Here is a 17,049-nt window from a genome sequence, read left to right on the forward strand (position 1 = left end):
CAAAACTGCCCCAATATTCCAGGTGAGGCTGCCCCAGGTCAGAGCAGAGCAGGACATTCCCCTCCCTGGTCTGGCTGGTGATGCTTTGCCTGATGCCCCCCAGGACACAGCTGGCCCTCCTGGCTGCCAGGGCACTGCTGACTCATATTCAACTTTCCCTAAATCAGGATCCCCATGTCCCTTTCCTGGCACTGCTTTCCAGCATCTCATTCTCCAGTCTACCCGTACATCTGGGGTTGCCCCATTCCAGGTGCAGAATCCAGCACTTCCCCTTGTTGAACTTCACATGGTTGGTGATTGCCCAGCACTCTCCTTTGTCATGGTCTCTCTACAGGGCCTCCCTGCCTTCCAGGGAGTCAACAGTTTCTCCCAGTTTTGTGTCATCTGCACACTATGGAGTACTGAGGAAACAGTAAGGTCACCTTTAACTACACATAGTTCAGGAAGAGTTCACAGGTGCTTAATGTATGTTGTAAAACATGCTTAGTCAAGAGAGCATCTCATCCAAGTGATTGTGTCGTCCTGTATCTGATCTGAGTCAGGTCAAATGAAAGATAGAACAAACAAATAAGAAAACCAGAGTAGGATAACCCTCTTCTTCCCCCGGTATTATTCATTAGATAACTAAGACTTTGCATTTAGATAATCTGTGAGCAAGTTGTTCATTTTCAGGGAAGGAGAGGGATGGGGGGGCAGTGGTGTGTGCACATTCAATTTCTGTGAAGTGCACATCGTGATTAGAGTGAATGATTAGGATGGTGAGTAATACAGTGAGTCTTTCCCCTCCTCCTCCCGTGGGCAGCTTCAGACAGAGCAGACCTGTCTTTACAGAGCCCTTCTACAGTCAATGAAAAGAGGGAGGCTCCTTCAGCGGCTGACACAGCCCACCCCCTCAGTCTTGAAAGGCACACTGAGGCAACTTCTCTTTTTTTCCCTCAACCGTGAAGCAATAATCTCATCCTGTAACTCACAGATACTTCTAAGGGTGCTGCAAGGTGTATCTAAGAGCAGCAAACCTTTTAACAGGATATTTGAATTCAGTTTACAGGATTTTGCACCTGCAGTGAAATGTTGTTAAGGACTGCAACTGAAAGAAATTGAAAACCACTGCTCTAGATGCAGCCTAATAAGATTGTCCTTATGGATCTAAAGTTAGCTACTGTGAAAAAGCCTTATAAACAGTTTTCCATTATCAAAGCTGTGCAAACAGAAGATTTAGTCCACTGAATTAACTCTGTTAGGGGAAACCTAACAGCAGCCTGACGCACTCACATAGCAGTTCTAGGATTCTCTCATAGTTACCAACTCCTTACTTTATGCTCTGATTTCTGCTTATTACCCTGCTCTGCTTTGGAACATTGCCTCTCTCCTTTTATTTTCCCTCTCAAAAGGATTCTTTGCTGCCATCTACTTGGCACAGTCAATTACAGCAGCACAAAACAGAATAGCAGCATCTAACCTTTGCTTGAATAAGGTGCAAAGCAACGTTATTTCCCTCAGTTATTTTTCTTTTCTTGAACCCTTTTAAATTACACTCAAATTCACTCAGCAGAACACTGCTGCTAAATGGTTCATCAAAAGCAGTTTTGGATAGTGCTGGAGCAGGGCACACCTCCGCTGAAATGATCTTTAGTTGCTTCGTGCATTTTGGTTTGGGGAGATTTATTTTCCATTTTGCTGTGTTGTGTTTTCAAATTTAATTTATTGATAACGCAGGAGAGCATCTGTGCGTGTCCACAGCTCTATTTCTCCTTAAAGCTAAGGAGGATTTATCAGAGGGGTTAATTCACCATATTCACCAGCACAGGGGAGTGCAGCCACAGTGTATGCAAGGGATTCACCAATGAACTACTTTCTCCATCATAGGGCCCTGAGGGTGCACCCAGGAAATGCTAATGAGGGATGAGAAGGGTGGAACAACTCCCTTAGTCTATCTGGTTACCTCAGTCCCAGCCCAGACAGATCACTACCTTTCCAGCTCACTCATCCATCAGCAGCACAGCTGGCTCTACCAGATCTTTTAGTGAGGTCCAATTAAACAAAATACATTATTCGAGGAAACAAAAGCACCTTTCCCCTGCTGAGTCTGCTTGCAACACCCCAAGCATGTCACAACAGCCCTGTGTGGTGGTTGTGGCTTCTTCTATGGACACAAGAGGATGAATGAAATGCAGTGTTTCAGAGGGACCATCCGCCCATCCAACCAACCAATGAAAACCAACCCGAAATTAAAAAAGGAGCTGATCATGCTAAATATCTTATTAACTAACTCATGTTGTTTTACCTGGGATGAAAAGCTTGGGCAGTAACAGTTAATCTGATGCGGTTGATGGGCAGGGGTGGTGAGAGAAGAGGTTGTGCATCCCCCAGGTTATACCAGTAGAACAGAGAGAGCTGACATACCTTTTCACACACATATTTTGTAACTACCTTTCCCAGTCGGACTGGAAGTTTAAGCACAGGGCAACGAAAAGCTAGGAACAGGCATTTCCCTCAGAAAAGAAAGCCTGAAACCTTTGACTGTTACATGAAGATTTTGGGCCAACCTAGGCACTCCATGGGCAGCAAGACCTTTCTGTCCTGGCACCTTTGGTGTGGGAGGAAACTTTGTTCCTTTGGAATTTTGGGATTGGGACTGACAGTGTCAGCAAAGGGCTGAAAAAAGCCAACAATAGCCCTTCTACCCAAGAAAGAAAACCTGGAACCTTTGGCTTTCTGGTGCAGTTTGTGGGCCAGCCTGGGCACTCCATGGGCAGGAAGAGCTTTCTGGTGTGGCACCTTTGGTGTGGGAGGAAGCTTGGTCCGTATTGAATTTTGGGATTGGGACTGGCAGTGTCAGCGCAGGGCTGAAAAAAGCAAACAACAACCCTTCTCCCCAGGAAAAAAAGCCTAGAACCTTTGGCTTTCTGGTGCAGTTTGTGGGCCAGCCTGGGCACTCCATGGGCAGGAGGAATTTTCTGGTGTGGCACCTTTTGTCTGGCAGGAATTTTAAACAGGAGCCAGGACTAAAAGAGTTAACTGAGATATCTTGGCCTGCTAAGAAACCGCAATACCTGTTTTGCTAGAAGAACATTTTAGGAGCACTGGTTAATGTCACGTTCTGTTCTGCTAACTGGACCAAAGGCCTTATTAGAGAAAGAATAGGAGTAGTACACACACAGTAATAAATTAGATAAACTCGACTTTTGAATAAGATATAGAAAGCCCAGAGCCAGGATTTTGCAAGCTTGAAGAATTCAGGTCACCTAATTAAAGAAGTCAAATTGCAGAAAACATGGAGACCACCAGACGGATGAAGGCTTGAGGAGAATACACCTACATTAGAAGAATGCTCATGTCTGGAAACACTCCGCCCAGAGACTAGACTACATATTAATATGTATACTAAATGAGGTAACCATGTATCTAAAGTGTATAAAATGGCTTACTTTTCCACATGCAAGTCTAGCAAGTTTGTCCAGCGCAAGCTGGATTTCTCACAAGGTTGAATAAGCAAATACATTGCTGGTTAAAGATAAAAAAGTCTGTGAGCCCTCACCTACAGCTGTCTCAGCACACCGGCCCTCTCTCTTCAGGGAAGCACTCCAGGCTCTGGGCAGGGCGTTCCGCTGGCCCTGCCTGGCGGGATGGGATGGCGGCTCCCAAGCTGTGGTGGTGACCATGCGGGGCTGGGCCTGTGAGTGGGGGGATCCCAGCCAGCAGTGCCGGAGGGGGCTGAGCAAGTCAAGTGTGTCCGTGTGGGGAATGGAGAGGTGGAATGGCAGGAGGGTGAAAGGATGCCCTGCCCCAAAGCAGCCCCTTGGAGCCTCCTTGGCAGGCTCTTGGAGCTGCTGCCTGGAGCAGCTGGAAGTGCGAAGCAGCCCGGGAGCACTGCCCCACAGCACAGCCCGCGCAGCCCCTAAGCCAGTCTGAGAATGGCTGGCACCCTGGAAGCGCTGCCTGAGGGGCGGCAGTGGCCACAGGAGGCCAGAGCAAAGAAAAACAGCACCAGGCGGCCCTTTGGTGCTGGTGGCTCTGCCCTCTGGGGATTCTTGTTAGGTGGATCTCCCCTGGATCTAGGAGTGCTAGCTAGGATGTTCTACCCTCTGGTTACTTTGTTTCCATCTGCATGCCGCTAGAGCTGTCCCAAAGGGGAAGAAAACCCACAGCCAAGCTGGAGCACTGGGCAGGAGGGGAGCTGAGTTTCCTTCCAGCGCCAGGCATGGGCAGAGCCGTGGCACCTTCAACGGTGCAGCCCCACAGTCAATGGCCCAGTTCTCCCATGAGAAGCCCTCCCATCTGGGCAAAGGCTCTGACTCCACCCAACTTTTCCTGCTGGACCTCCAGGCCGTCGCCAAGGCCATTGGAAGCTCGCAGTGGGCAGCGGGCAGGGGCAGCAGTGGAGGCAGTGCTGCCAGTGGCCCAGAGCCCCCAGGATGGGGCCTGATCGCAGTGGCTCTGGGACATCTCCAGCCTCCTAGAGCTGTACCAAGGGCAAGAAATCTCCGAGCAAGCGGTGTGCCACGGGGAAGAAAGAAGGAGAAAAAGCTGTCCCAGGAAAGCAGGAAAGCCAGCCAAGGGCACGCTGTCTGGGTTGGGCCCTTGTAGCCGTCAGTGTTGCTGAAGCCCCGCACTGGTTGCCAGGAGGGGCCCAGTTCCCCCAGCAGTGTGGGCAGAGAGGCTGAGCTGCACAGCACGTGTCCTGCCCCCGCAAGTCCCCAGGACCGCCCTGTTGTCCCAAAGCGGGTTCTTTCCCGCTGAGTGCAAGAGGCCGATCCACACACACACGGTCGAGGGGTTTGCTTTATTGCCAGCTGTGCACAGAAGGGCGTGCTGGTTGGCAATCCCGAAACCTTAGCAAGGCAATTCGAGCCACAAGTGCCTTGTCTGTCGGAGCCTGGGACATCCCGCGGCCACGGCTGGCTGCCCAGGGCGGTGGCAGCGCCAGCTGCGGGATGCAGACAGGGCTGAACCGCGGGGAGGCCGCGGGCAGCGGGGCCGTGCAGGAGCTGTTGGCTGGGGCCGGCTGGAGCGTCTGGGAGGGGAAAGCGAGGGAGCCTTGTGCCGGGCACAGCCGGTTGCAAGTAGTTGCAGCCAGCCGCGGCCAGTTGTGTGCCCCCTGCGCTGCTGTCCTCGGGGCGCCGGGAAATGGCCCATTGTGACAGCGGCGGCGCGTTGCCGGGCCCTTTGTGATGCGGGGCCTCCTTGGGCCCGCGGGCCACTGTGACAGCGCGGGGCCCCGCCCTGCCCGGGAGGCTATTTAAGGAGGGCAGAGCCCTGCAGTACCCTCTTTCTCCCAGGAGAGCATCTGTCTCAGGAGGCAGCATCTCTCTCGGGGACCTCAGCGGCAGAGGAAGTAGCCGACGCGGAAGATGTGGACGACGAAGAAGTCCACCAACTTGCAGCCACGCAAGTGGCTGTCGAGCTGGCAGAGGAAGCACAAGGTGAAGGATGGGGGAGCAGGGAGCTGCCTTGGGGCCAGGGCTGGGCTTGTGGGCACGGAGAGGCCTGCCGTGCCATGGCAACCGCCTCCCTCTCACAGCGCCTTCTCCTCCTCCTCCTCGCCGCAGGTGGACAACTGGCAGACGCAGGCAGCAGCGCAGGAAGAGGAGAAGAGCGCCTCTTCTGCTGCTGCCGTGGCTGAGCAGGTGAGAGCAGCAGGGGCAGAGAGCCAGGCAGCTGGCCCACGCAGCCCCAGAGGCGGCGGCCGCGCTGTGCTGGGCACCCTGCAGCGCGTGGCACGCGCCGCCCGCAGCAGGCTCGCGGTTGGGATGCGGCGACGTGGCCAGAAGCCGGAGCCACAGAGGGAGGTGGAACAAGGTAGGGAGGCAGCCAGAGCAGGAACATCCGCAGCAGCAGGGTCAGAGAGGCAGGACTCTGCCCTGCAAAGCCCCTGCTGTCCCCCCAGCCCCTTCCCAAGCCATCTGGAAGCCCTCAGTGGGCAGTGGGCCGGGGCAGCAGCGGGGGCAGTGCTGCCAGTGGCAGAGAGGGAGGACCAGGCCTGCTCCGAGGACGAGAGCCTCTGGGACATCTCCAGCCTCTTCGAGCTGTCAACGGGGGATGAAAGCCCAGAGGAAAGCTGGAGCAGTGGGCAAGAATGTAGCTCAGTGTCCCTCCCGTGCCAGGCATGGGCAGAGCCCGGGAGCTCTCAAGCAGGCACAACCACAGTGCAGGGCCCAGGGGTCAGTCTCACAAGCCCTTACACCAGGGCAAAGACCCCCACCCCGGACGGCTTTCCAGACCGCTGCGCCCTCAGCCCCTTGCCAAGTGACCTGGAAGCTCTCAGTGGGCAGTGGGCAGGGACAGCAGCCAAGGCCGTCCTGCCAGTGGCACCGACCGAGGATGGGGCCTGCTCCGAGGAGCTCTCAGACATCTGCAGCCTCCTAGAGCTGCCCCAAGAAGAACGCAGCGGAGACCAAAGGTGGAGGAGGAGAGAAAAGAGGCTCCCCGTGCCCATGCCACGGGAGGCATGGTCAGAGCCCTGGGGCCTTCAAGCGCCCACAGCGACAGCCCGTGCCCCAGTTCGTGGCAGCAGCAGCCCTTCCACCAGGCCACAGGCCCCGAGCCCGGACGCCTGCCCCCCCAGCCCCTCGCCAAGCCAGCTGTCAGCTCCCAGTGGGCAGTGGGCAGGGCTCCCGCACGTCTCCAGGGAGTCCCGAGGGCAAGAAAACGCAGACCCACCGCTGTGCCCGGAAGAAGACAGCCACGAGGAGGAGCTGTCAGAGAACAAAGGGCAAGGCGTCCAAATATACACCATCTGGGTCAAGCCCTCCTTCATACCGGTGCTGCTGGAGCCTCAGCCTGCTGGCCAGGAAGGGCCCAAATGTCCCTGCGTCATCTGCGCAGAGGCGGCCCAAGAGGCAGTCGGGGACCCGCGCGGCACATCTCCCGCCCCGGCGGGTCCCAGGCACAGCCGGGCAACGGCTGCTGCCCCGCAGCGCCCCACAGGCTGCTGCCCCGCCGTGCTGGACACGCTGCAGCGCACGGCACGTGCCACCCTGAGCAGGATCGCAGCTGTGATCCGGCGACGGGGCCGGCGGCCGGGGGACCAGCGGCACCCGGCTCAAGGCATGGACGCGGCCATGCTGGCAACAGCCCCAGCGGCAGGGGCAGAGAGCCAGGCAGCTGCCCTGCGCAGCCCCTGCCGCCCCCCCAGCCTCTCGCCCAGCCAGCTGGAAGCTCGCAGGGGGCAGTGGGCAGGGGCAGCAGCAGAGACGGTCCTGCCCCTGCCACAGAGCCAGGAGGGGGCCTGCTCTGAGGATGAGAGTCTCTGGGACATCTCCAGCCTCTTAGAGCGCTGCCAAGGGCAAGAAAACACAGCCCGAAGCCGGAGTACTGGCGGAGCAAGTAGCTCTGGGTCCCTCCCGTCTGAGGAGTGGGCAGAGCCCTGGGACTCTTCCTCAGCCACATCCACCTCCACCTCCACGGACTGAGCTGCTGGGGGCAGTTTGGGACGTGGCCTTACCACCTGCAGCTGCACTTGAAGGAGGAAGGCCTTTTTCCAACGAGACAAAGCCCAAAGAAGAACTTCGGGCAACTGCAGGCCGTCAGGGGGGCCACTTGCTGGGAGGACGACTTGCTGGCGTGGGACAGACAGTCTTTGGAGCGCTGGCGAGTCGAGCCCTCACCTACAGCTCTCTCAGCACAGCGGCCCTCTCTCTTCAGGGAGGCACTCCGGGCTCTGGGCAGGGCGTTCCGCTGGCCCTGCCTGGCGGGATGGGATGGCGGCTCCCAAGCTGTGGCGGTGACCAGACTGACATCCACCTGATGGCCGGTCACCAGTGGTGTCGCCCAGGGCTCAGTGGTGGGGCCAGTCCTGCTGGTCTCTTGGCTTGGATTGCCCTTTGCCCAGTCCTCCAGGACTTCACCTGACTGCCACCATTTCTCCAAAACCATGGGCAGTGGACTAGCCCCTTTGTCTGCCAGCTCCCTCAGGACCTGGGGATGAACCTCAGCGGGTGCCTTGTGCACATTCAGGTTCCTCACACGCTCTCCAACCTGATCCTCTGCTGCAGGGGACTTGGGCTCTTCTTCTGCCAGTCCCTGCCTTTGCCTTTCTCCACCTGGGCGGCGTGGCTGGAGCGCTTGCTGTCCAAGGCTGAAGCACAGAAGGCATCGAGAGCCTCAGCCTTCTCTTTGTGCCGGACAGCCACGTCTGCCAGTTCCTTCTGGAGAGGGCCCACCTTATCCCCAGTCCGTCTTTAGCAAGATAGCTGTAGAGGCCCTTCCTGTTCTCCTGAAGAGCTCCGGCCAGACTCAAGTCGAGCTGGGCCTTGGCTTTCCCACCCTTGTCCCCAGCTTCCCTACCCTTGTCCCCATCCTCCCAGGCCACCTGTCCTTGTTTCCATTCCCCGAAATAGGAAGAAGTCCCCTTAAGTTCTTTAGGTTAAAGTAGGGGTAGGGAAGAATTAGTCGAGTTAAGTTGCGTAGGATAAAGTAGGGCTAGGTGTTAGCAGTGCTCTCCACTGGAATTTCAGAGGACAAGCTAAAGGCCGCCTCATGCTTTCTAGTCCCGTTTCATGACCAAAATGACAAAGGGTGCTTTAGCATGGGCGCTGACCTAGGAGAGCCTAGTATTTAAGATAGACTTGTGGAAGTTTAAAATAAAGATTGGTTTGGAAAGAAAAGGGTCAGGAAGCTTGTGTTTTGAAAGCGGATAATATTTCGGGGTTGGGCTAGGACTTGTTCCTTAGGCAGCTGAGCTGTGTCCCTTGGCGCGGCTGGGTGCAATAGAGCTGTCCCGGAGGCTGAAGGCGGCAGAGGGACGTCTGTAAGCAGAGCTGGGGAGCAGCCAGCGAGTGGGTCTTCCCTTCTCGGAAGTAGAAGTTAGTTTTTCAGGATCTCCCGAAGTTCGTGTGTTGCTGCCCTCCATTTTAGAAGGAGGAGTTCTTGGAAGCCGTGTCTTGCGGGGCTGGGCCGCTGCTAAAGGACAACAGAATATGTAGATGCCTTTCTTGAAATAAAACTAGTGGTTTGATCCACAAGCAGCGCTGGTGGTTCTTTTGGTCAGGCTGTAGTCCTTGATTTGGGGGCAAGAAAGCCTCCTGAAGACCCAAACCGTTGAGTTGCTGGGGCCGGCGTGCGTTGGGTGGGGCGAAGGAGAAGGGCGCTGCCTGGGGCGGGAGGGATGCGTGGACGAGAGGGGGAAGTCCTGCTGCGGGCTGGGGCAGAGTGGCCCCGCGGGGCTGGGCCTGTGAGTGGGGGGATCCCGGCCGGCGGTGCCGGAGGGGGCTGAGCAAGTCAAGTGTGTCCGTGTGGGGAATGGAGAGGTGGAATGGCAGGAGGGTGAAAGGATGCCCTGCCCCAAAGCAGCCCCTTGGAGCCTCCTTGGCAGGCTCTTGGAGCTGCTGCCTGGAGCAGCTGGAAGTGCGAAGCAGCCCGGGAGCACTGCCCCACAGCACAGCCCGCGCAGCCCCTAAGCCAGTCTGAGAATGGCTGGCACCCTGGAAGCGCTGCCTGAGGGGCGGCAGTGGCCACAGGAGGCCAGAGCAAAGAAAAACAGCACCAGGCGGCCCTTTGGTGCTGGTGGCTCTGCCCTCTGGGGATTCTTGTTAGGTGGATCTCCCCTGGATCTAGGAGTGCTAGCTAGGATGTTCTACCCTCTGGTTACTTTGTTTCCATCTGCATGCCGCTAGAGCTGTCCCAAAGGGGAAGAAAACCCACAGCCAAGCTGGAGCACTGGGCAGGAGGGGAGCTGAGTTTCCTTCCAGCGCCAGGCATGGGCAGAGCCGTGGCACCTTCAACGGTGCAGCCCCACAGTCAATGGCCCAGTTCTCCCATGAGAAGCCCTCCCATCTGGGCAAAGGCTCTGACTCCACCCAACTTTTCCTGCTGGACCTCCAGGCCGTCGCCAAGGCCATTGGAAGCTCGCAGTGGGCAGCGGGCAGGGGCAGCAGTGGAGGCAGTGCTGCCAGTGGCCCAGAGCCCCCAGGATGGGGCCTGATCGCAGTGGCTCTGGGACATCTCCAGCCTCCTAGAGCTGTACCAAGGGCAAGAAATCTCCGAGCAAGCGGTGTGCCACGGGGAAGAAAGAAGGAGAAAAAGCTGTCCCAGGAAAGCAGGAAAGCCAGCCAAGGGCACGCTGTCTGGGTTGGGCCCTTGTAGCCGTCAGTGTTGCTGAAGCCCCGCACTGGTTGCCAGGAGGGGCCCAGTTCCCCCAGCAGTGTGGGCAGAGAGGCTGAGCTGCACAGCACGTGTCCTGCCCCCGCAAGTCCCCAGGACCGCCCTGTTGTCCCAAAGCGGGTTCTTTCCCGCTGAGTGCAAGAGGCCGATCCACACACACACGGTCGAGGGGTTTGCTTTATTGCCAGCTGTGCATGGAAGGGCGTGCTGGTTGGCAATCCCGAAACCTTAGCAAGGCAATTCGAGCCACAAGTGCCTTGTCTGTCGGAGCCTGGGACATCCCGCGGCCACGGCTGGCTGCCCAGGGCGGTGGCAGCGCCAGCTGCGGGATGCAGACAGGGCTGAACCGCGGGGAGGCCGCGGGCAGCGGGGCCGTGCGGGAGCTGTTGGCTGGGGCCGGTTGGAGCGTCTGGGAGGGGAAAGCGGGGGAGCCTTGTGCTGGGCACAGCCGGTTGCAAGTAGTTGCAGCCAGCCGCGGCCAGTTGTGTGCCCCCTGCGCTGCTGTCCTCGGGGCGCCGGGAAATGGCCCATTGTGACAGCGGCGGCGCGTTGCCGGGCCCTTTGTGATGCGGGGCCTCCTTGGGCCCGCGGGCCATTGTGACAGCGCGGGGCCCCGCCCTGCCCGGGAGGCTATTTAAGGAGGGCAGAGCCCTGCAGTACCCTCTTTCTCCCAGGAGAGCATCTGTCTCAGGAGGCAGCATCTCTCTCGGGGACCTCAGTGGCAGAGGAAGTAGCCGACGCGGAAGATGTGGACGACGAAGAAGTCCACCAACTTGCAGCCACGCAAGTGGCTGTCGAGCTGGCAGAGGAAGCACAAGGTGAAGGATGGGGGAGCAGGGAGCTGCCTTGGGGCCAGGGCTGGGCTTGTGGGCACGGAGAGGCCTGCCGTGCCATGGCAACCGCCTCCCTCTCACAGCGCCTTCTCCTCCTCCTCCTCGCCGCAGGTGGACAACTGGCAGACGCAGGCAGCAGCGCAGGAAGAGGAGAAGAGCGCCTCTTCTGCTGCTGCCGTGGCTGAGCAGGTGAGAGCAGCAGGGGCAGAGAGCCAGGCAGCTGGCCCACGCAGCCCCAGAGGCGGCGGCCGCGCTGTGCTGGGCACCCTGCAGCGCGTGGCACGCGCCGCCCGCAGCAGGCTCGCGGTTGGGATGCGGCGACGTGGCCAGAAGCCGGAGCCACAGAGGGAGGTGGAACAAGGTAGGGAGGCAGCCAGAGCAGGAACATCCGCAGCAGCAGGGTCAGAGAGGCAGGACTCTGCCCTGCAAAGCCCCTGCTGTCCCCCCAGCCCCTTCCCAAGCCATCTGGAAGCCCTCAGTGGGCAGTGGGCCGGGGCAGCAGCGGGGGCAGTGCTGCCAGTGGCAGAGAGGGAGGACCAGGCCTGCTCCGAGGACGAGAGCCTCTGGGACATCTCCAGCCTCTTCGAGCTGTCAACGGGGGATGAAAGCCCAGAGGAAAGCTGGAGCAGTGGGCAAGAATGTAGCTCAGTGTCCCTCCCGTGCCAGGCATGGGCAGAGCCCGGGAGCTCTCAAGCAGGCACAACCACAGTGCAGGGCCCAGGGGTCAGTCTCACAAGCCCTTACACCAGGGCAAAGACCCCCACCCCGGACGGCTTTCCAGACCGCTGCGCCCTCAGCCCCTTGCCAAGTGACCTGGAAGCTCTCAGTGGGCAGTGGGCAGGGACAGCAGCCAAGGCCGTCCTGCCAGTGGCACCGACCGAGGATGGGGCCTGCTCCGAGGAGCTCTCAGACATCTGCAGCCTCCTAGAGCTGCCCCAAGAAGAACGCAGCGGAGACCAAAGGTGGAGGAGGAGAGAAAAGAGGCTCCCCGTGCCCATGCCACGGGAGGCATGGTCAGAGCCCTGGGGCCTTCAAGCGCCCACAGCGACAGCCCGCGCCCCAGTTCGCCCGTGCCTCAGCAGCCCTTCCACCAGGTCACAGGCCCCGAGCCCGGACGCCTGCCCCCCCAGCCCCTCGCCAAGCCAGCTGTCAGCTCCCAGTGGGCAGTGGGCAGGGCTCCCGCACGTCTCCAGGGAGTCCCGAGGGCAAGAAAACGCAGACCCACCGCTGTGCCCGGAAGAAGACAGCCACGAGGAGGAGCTGTCAGAGAACAAAGGGCAAGGCGTCCAAATATACACCATCTGGGTCAAGCCCTCCTTCATACCGGTGCTGCTGGAGCCTCAGCCTGCTGGCCAGGAAGGGCCCAAATGTCCCTGCGTCATCTGCGCAGAGGCGGCCCAAGAGGCAGTCGGGGACCCGCGCGGCACATCTCCCGCCCCGGCGGGTCCCAGGCACAGCCGGCCAACGGCTGCTGCCCCGCAGCGCCCCACAGGCTGCTGCCCCGCCGTGCTGGACACGCTGCAGCGCACGGCACGTGCCACCCTGAGCAGGATCGCAGCTGTGATCCGGCGACGGGGCCGGCGGCCGGGGGACCAGCGGCACCCGGCTCAAGGCATGGACGCGGCCATGCTGGCAACAGCCCCAGCGGCAGGGTCAGAGAGCCAGGCAGCTGCCCTGCGCAGCCCCTGCCGCCCCCCCAGCCTCTCGCCCAGCCAGCTGGAAGCTCGCAGGGGGCAGTGGGCAGGGGCAGCAGCAGAGACGGTCCTGCCCCTGCCACAGAGCCAGGAGGGGGCCTGCTCTGAGGATGAGAGTCTCTGGGACATCTCCAGCCTCTTAGAGCGCTGCCAAGGGCAAGAAAACACAGCCCGAAGCCGGAGTACTGGCGGAGCAAGTAGCTCTGGGTCCCTCCCGTCTGAGGAGTGGGCAGAGCCCTGGGACTCTTCCTCAGCCACATCCACCTCCACCTCCACGGACTGAGCTGCTGGGGGCAGTTTGGGACGTGGCCTTACCACCTGCAGCTGCACTTGAAGGAGGAAGGCCTTTTTCCAACGAGACAAAGCCCAAAGAAGAACTTCGGGCAACTGCAGGCCGTCAGGGGGGCCACTTGCTGGGAGGACGACTTGCTGGCGTGGGACAGACAGTCTTTGGAGCGCTGGCGAGTCGAGCCCTCACCTACAGCTCTCTCAGCCCAGCGGCCCTCTCTCTTCAGGGAGGCACTCCGGGCTCTGGGCAGGGCGTTCCGCTGGCCCTGCCTGGCGGGATGGGATGGCGGCTCCCAAGCTGTGGCGGTGACCAGACTGACATCCACCTGATGGCCGGTCACCAGTGGTGTCGCCCAGGGCTCAGTGGTGGGGCCAGTCCTGCTGGTCTCTTGGCTTGGATTGCCCTTTGCCCAGTCCTCCAGGACTTCACCTGACTGCCACCATTTCTCCAAAACCATGGGCAGTGGACTAGCCCCTTTGTCTGCCAGCTCCCTCAGGACCTGGGGATGAACCTCAGCGGGTGCCTTGTGCACATTCAGGTTCCTCACACGCTCTCCAACCTGATCCTCTGCTGCAGGGGACTTGGGCTCTTCTTCTGCCAGTCCCTGCCTTTGCCTTTCTCCACCTGGGCGGCGTGGCTGGAGCGCTTGCTGTCCAAGGCTGAAGCACAGAAGGCATCGAGAGCCTCAGCCTTCTCTTTGTGCCGGACAGCCACGTCTGCCAGTTCCTTCTGGAGAGGGCCCACCTTATCCCCAGTCCGTCTTTAGCAAGATAGCTGTAGAGGCCCTTCCTGTTCTCCTGAAGAGCTCCGGCCAGACTCAAGTCGAGCTGGGCCTTGGCTTTCCCACCCTTGTCCCCAGCTTCCCTACCCTTGTCCCCATCCTCCCAGGCCACCTGTCCTTGTTTCCATTCCCCGAAATAGGAAGAAGTCCCCTTAAGTTCTTTAGGTTAAAGTAGGGGTAGGGAAGAATTAGTCGAGTTAAGTTGCGTAGGATAAAGTAGGGCTAGGTGTTAGCAGTGCTCTCCACTGGAATTTCAGAGGACAAGCTAAAGGCCGCCTCATGCTTTCTAGTCCCGTTTCATGACCAAAATGACAAAGGGTGCTTTAGCATGGGCGCTGACCTAGGAGAGCCTAGTATTTAAGATAGACTTGTGGAAGTTTAAAATAAAGATTGGTTTGGAAAGAAAAGGGTCAGGAAGCTTGTGTTTTGAAAGCGGATAATATTTCGGGGTTGGGCTAGGACTTGTTCCTTAGGCAGCTGAGCTGTGTCCCTTGGCGCGGGTGTGTGCAATAGAGCTGTCCCGGAGGCTGAAGGCGGCAGAGGGACGTCTGTAAGCAGAGCTGGGGAGCAGCCAGCGAGTGGGTCTTCCCTTCTCGGAAGTAGAAGTTAGTTTTTCAGGATCTCCCGAAGTTCGTGTGTTGCTGCCCTCCATTTTAGAAGGAGGAGTTCTTGGAAGCCGTGTCTTGCGGGGCTGGGCCGCTGCTAAAGGACAACAGAATATGTAGATGCCTTTCTTGAAATAAAACTAGTGGTTTGATCCACAAGCAGCGCTGGTGGTTCTTTTGGTCAGGCTGTAGTCCTTGATTTGGGGGCAAGAAAGCCTCCTGAAGACCCAAGCCGTTGAGTTGCTGGGGCCGGCGTGCGTTGGGTGGGGCGAAGGAGAAGGGCGCTGCCTGGGGCGGGAGGGATGCGTGGACGAGAGGGGGAAGTCCTGCTGCGGGCTGGGGCAGAGTGGCCCCGCGGGGCTGGGCCTGTGAGTGGGGGGATCCCGGCCGGCGGTGCCGGAGGGGGCTGAGCAAGTCAAGTGTGTCCGTGTGGGGAATGGAGAGGTGGAATGGCAGGAGGGTGAAAGGATGCCCTGGCCCAAAGCAGCCCCTTGGAGCCTCCTTGGCAGGCTCTTGGAGCTGCTGCCTGGAGCAGCTGGAAGTGCGAAGCAGCCCGGGAGCACTGCGCCACAGCACAGCCCGCGCAGCCCCTAAGCCAGTCTGAGAATGGCTGGCACCCTGGAAGCGCTGCCTGAGGGGTGGCAGTGGCCACAGGAGGCCAGAGCAAAGAAAAACAGCACCAGGCGGCCCTTTGGTGCTGGTGGCTCTGCCCTCTGGGGATTCTTGTTAGGTGGATCTCCCCTGGATCTAGGAGTGCTAGCTAGGATGTTCTATCCTCTGGTTACTTTGTTTCCATCTGCATGCCGCTAGAGCTGTCCCAAAGGGGAAGAAAACCCACAGCCAAGCTGGAGCACTGGGCAGGAGGGGAGCTGAGTTTCCTTCCAGCGCCAGGCATGGGCAGAGCCGTGGCACCTTCAACGGTGCAGCCCCACAGTCAATGGCCCAGTTCTCCCATGAGAAGCCCTCCCATCTGGGCAAAGGCTCTGACTCCACCCAACTTTTCCTGCTGGACCTCCAGGCCGTCGCCAAGGCCATTGGAAGCTCGCAGTGGGCAGCGGGCAGGGGCAGCAGTGGAGGCAGTGCTGCCAGTGGCCCAGAGCCCCCAGGATGGGGCCTGATCGCAGTGGCTCTGGGACATCTCCAGCCTCCTAGAGCTGTACCAAGGGCAAGAAATCTCCGAGCAAGCGGTGTGCCACGGGGAAGAAAGAAGGAGAAAAAGCTGTCCCAGGAAAGCAGGAAAGCCAGCCAAGGGCACGCTGTCTGGGTTGGGCCCTTGTAGCCGTCAGTGTTGCTGAAGCCCCGCACTGGTTGCCAGGAGGGGCCCAGTTCCCCCAGCAGTGTGGGCAGAGAGGCTGAGCTGCACAGCACGTGTCCTGCCCCCGCAAGTCCCCAGGACCGCCCTGTTGTCCCAAAGCGGGTTCTTTCCCGCTGAGTGCAAGAGGCCGATCCACACACACACGGTCGAGGGGTTTGCTTTATTGCCAGCTGTGCACGGAAGGGCGTGCTGGTTGGCAATCCCGAAACCTTAGCAAGGCAATTCGAGCCACAAGTGCCTTGTCTGTCGGAGCCTGGGACATCCTGCGGCCACGGCTGGCTGCCCAGGGCGGTGGTAGCGCCAGCTGCGGGATGCAGACAGGGCTGAACCGCGGGGAGGCCGCGGGCAGCGGGGCCGTGCGGGAGCTGTTGGCTGGGGCCGGCTGGAGCGTCTGGGAGGGGAAAGCGGGGGAGCCTTGTGCCGGGCACAGCCGGTTGCAAGTAGTTGCAGCCAGCCGCGGCCAGTTGTGTGCCCCCTGCGCTGCTGTCCTCGGGGCGCCGGGAAATGGTCCACTGTGACAGCGGCGGCGCGTTGCCGGGCCCTTTGTGATGCGGGGCCTCCTTGGGCCCGCGGGCCACTGTGACAGCGCGGGGCCCCGCCCTGCCCGGGAGGCTATTTAAGGAGGGCAGAGCCCTGCAGTACCCTCTTTCTCCCAGGAGAGCATCTGTCTCAGGAGGCAGCATCTCTCTCGGGGACCTCAGCGGCAGAGGAAGTAGCCGACGCGGAAGATGTGGACGACGAAGAAGTCCACCAACTTGCAGCCACGCAAGTGGCTGTCGAGCTGGCAGAGGAAGCACAAGGTGAAGGATGGGGGAGCAGGGAGCTGCCTTGGGGCCAGGGCTGGGCTTGTGGGCACGGAGAGGCCTGCCGTGCCATGGCAACCGCCTCCCTCTCACAGCGCCTTCTCCTCCTCCTCCTCGCCGCAGGTGGACAACTGGCAGACGCAGGCAGCAGCGCAGGAAGAGGAGAAGAGCGCCTCTTCTGCTGCTGCCGTGGCTGAGCAGGTGAGAGCAGCAGGGGCAGAGAGCCAGGCAGCTGGCCCACGCAGCCCCAGAGGCGGCGGCCGCGCTGTGCTGGGCACCCTGCAGCGCGTGGCACGCGCCGCCCGCAGCAGGCTCGCGGTTGGGATGCGGCGACGTGGCCAGAAGCCGGAGCCACAGAGGGAGGTGGAACAAGGTAGGGAGGCAGCCAGAGCAGGAACATCCGCAGCAGCAGGGTCAGAGAGGCAGGACTCTGCCCTGCAAAGCCCCTGCTGTCCCCCCAGCCCCTTCCCAAGCCATCTGGAAGCCCTCAGTGGGCAGTGGGCCGGGGCAGCAGCGGGGGCAGTGCTGCCAGTGGCAGAGAGGGAGGACCAGGCCTGCTCCGAGGACGAGAGCCTCTGGGACATCTCCAGCCTCTTCGAGCTGTCAACGGGGGATGAAAGCCCAGAGG

At 59.9% G+C, this 17,049-nt stretch overlaps 2 protein-coding genes across 2 annotated transcripts; both read left to right on the top strand.

The window, feature by feature from the left end:
* The first annotated feature begins 5,051 nt into the window (after positions 1-5,051).
* LOC113994322 lies at positions 5,052-8,963 on the top strand. The gene is made up of 2 exons (XM_027733239.2): positions 5,052-5,423; positions 5,550-8,963. Exons 1-2 carry the CDS (start codon positions 5,352-5,354, stop codon positions 7,410-7,412), a joined length of 1,935 nt encoding a protein of 644 aa, XP_027589040.2. The 5' UTR covers positions 5,052-5,351; the 3' UTR covers positions 7,413-8,963.
* Positions 8,964-10,839: 1,876 nt separating this feature from the next.
* Positions 10,840-12,911, top strand: LOC113994321. The gene is made up of 2 exons (XM_027733238.2): positions 10,840-10,919; positions 11,046-12,911. The coding sequence occupies exons 1-2, from the start codon at positions 10,848-10,850 to the stop codon at positions 12,909-12,911; spliced, it is 1,938 nt and encodes a 645-aa protein (XP_027589039.2). The 5' UTR covers positions 10,840-10,847.
* The last annotated feature ends 4,138 nt before the right edge of the window (positions 12,912-17,049 follow it).

The sequence above is a fragment of the Pipra filicauda genome, unplaced genomic scaffold, assembly GCF_003945595.2.
Source record: "Pipra filicauda isolate LSUMZ 115617 unplaced genomic scaffold, ASM394559v2 scaffold188_size1440453_pilon, whole genome shotgun sequence".
NCBI classification, from domain to species: Eukaryota; Metazoa; Chordata; class Aves; order Passeriformes; family Pipridae; genus Pipra; species Pipra filicauda.

Coding starts and splice junctions, on each gene's coding strand:
- LOC113994321 (XM_027733238.2), top strand. CDS start 10,848: ATGTGGACGACGAAGAAGTCCACCAACTTGCAGCCACGCAAGTGGCTG. Junction 10,920..11,045: donor GCTGGCAGAGGAAGCACAAG/GTGAAGGATGGG, acceptor TCCTCGCCGCAG/GTGGACAACTGGCAGACGCA.
- LOC113994322 (XM_027733239.2), top strand. CDS start 5,352: ATGTGGACGACGAAGAAGTCCACCAACTTGCAGCCACGCAAGTGGCTG. Junction 5,424..5,549: donor GCTGGCAGAGGAAGCACAAG/GTGAAGGATGGG, acceptor TCCTCGCCGCAG/GTGGACAACTGGCAGACGCA.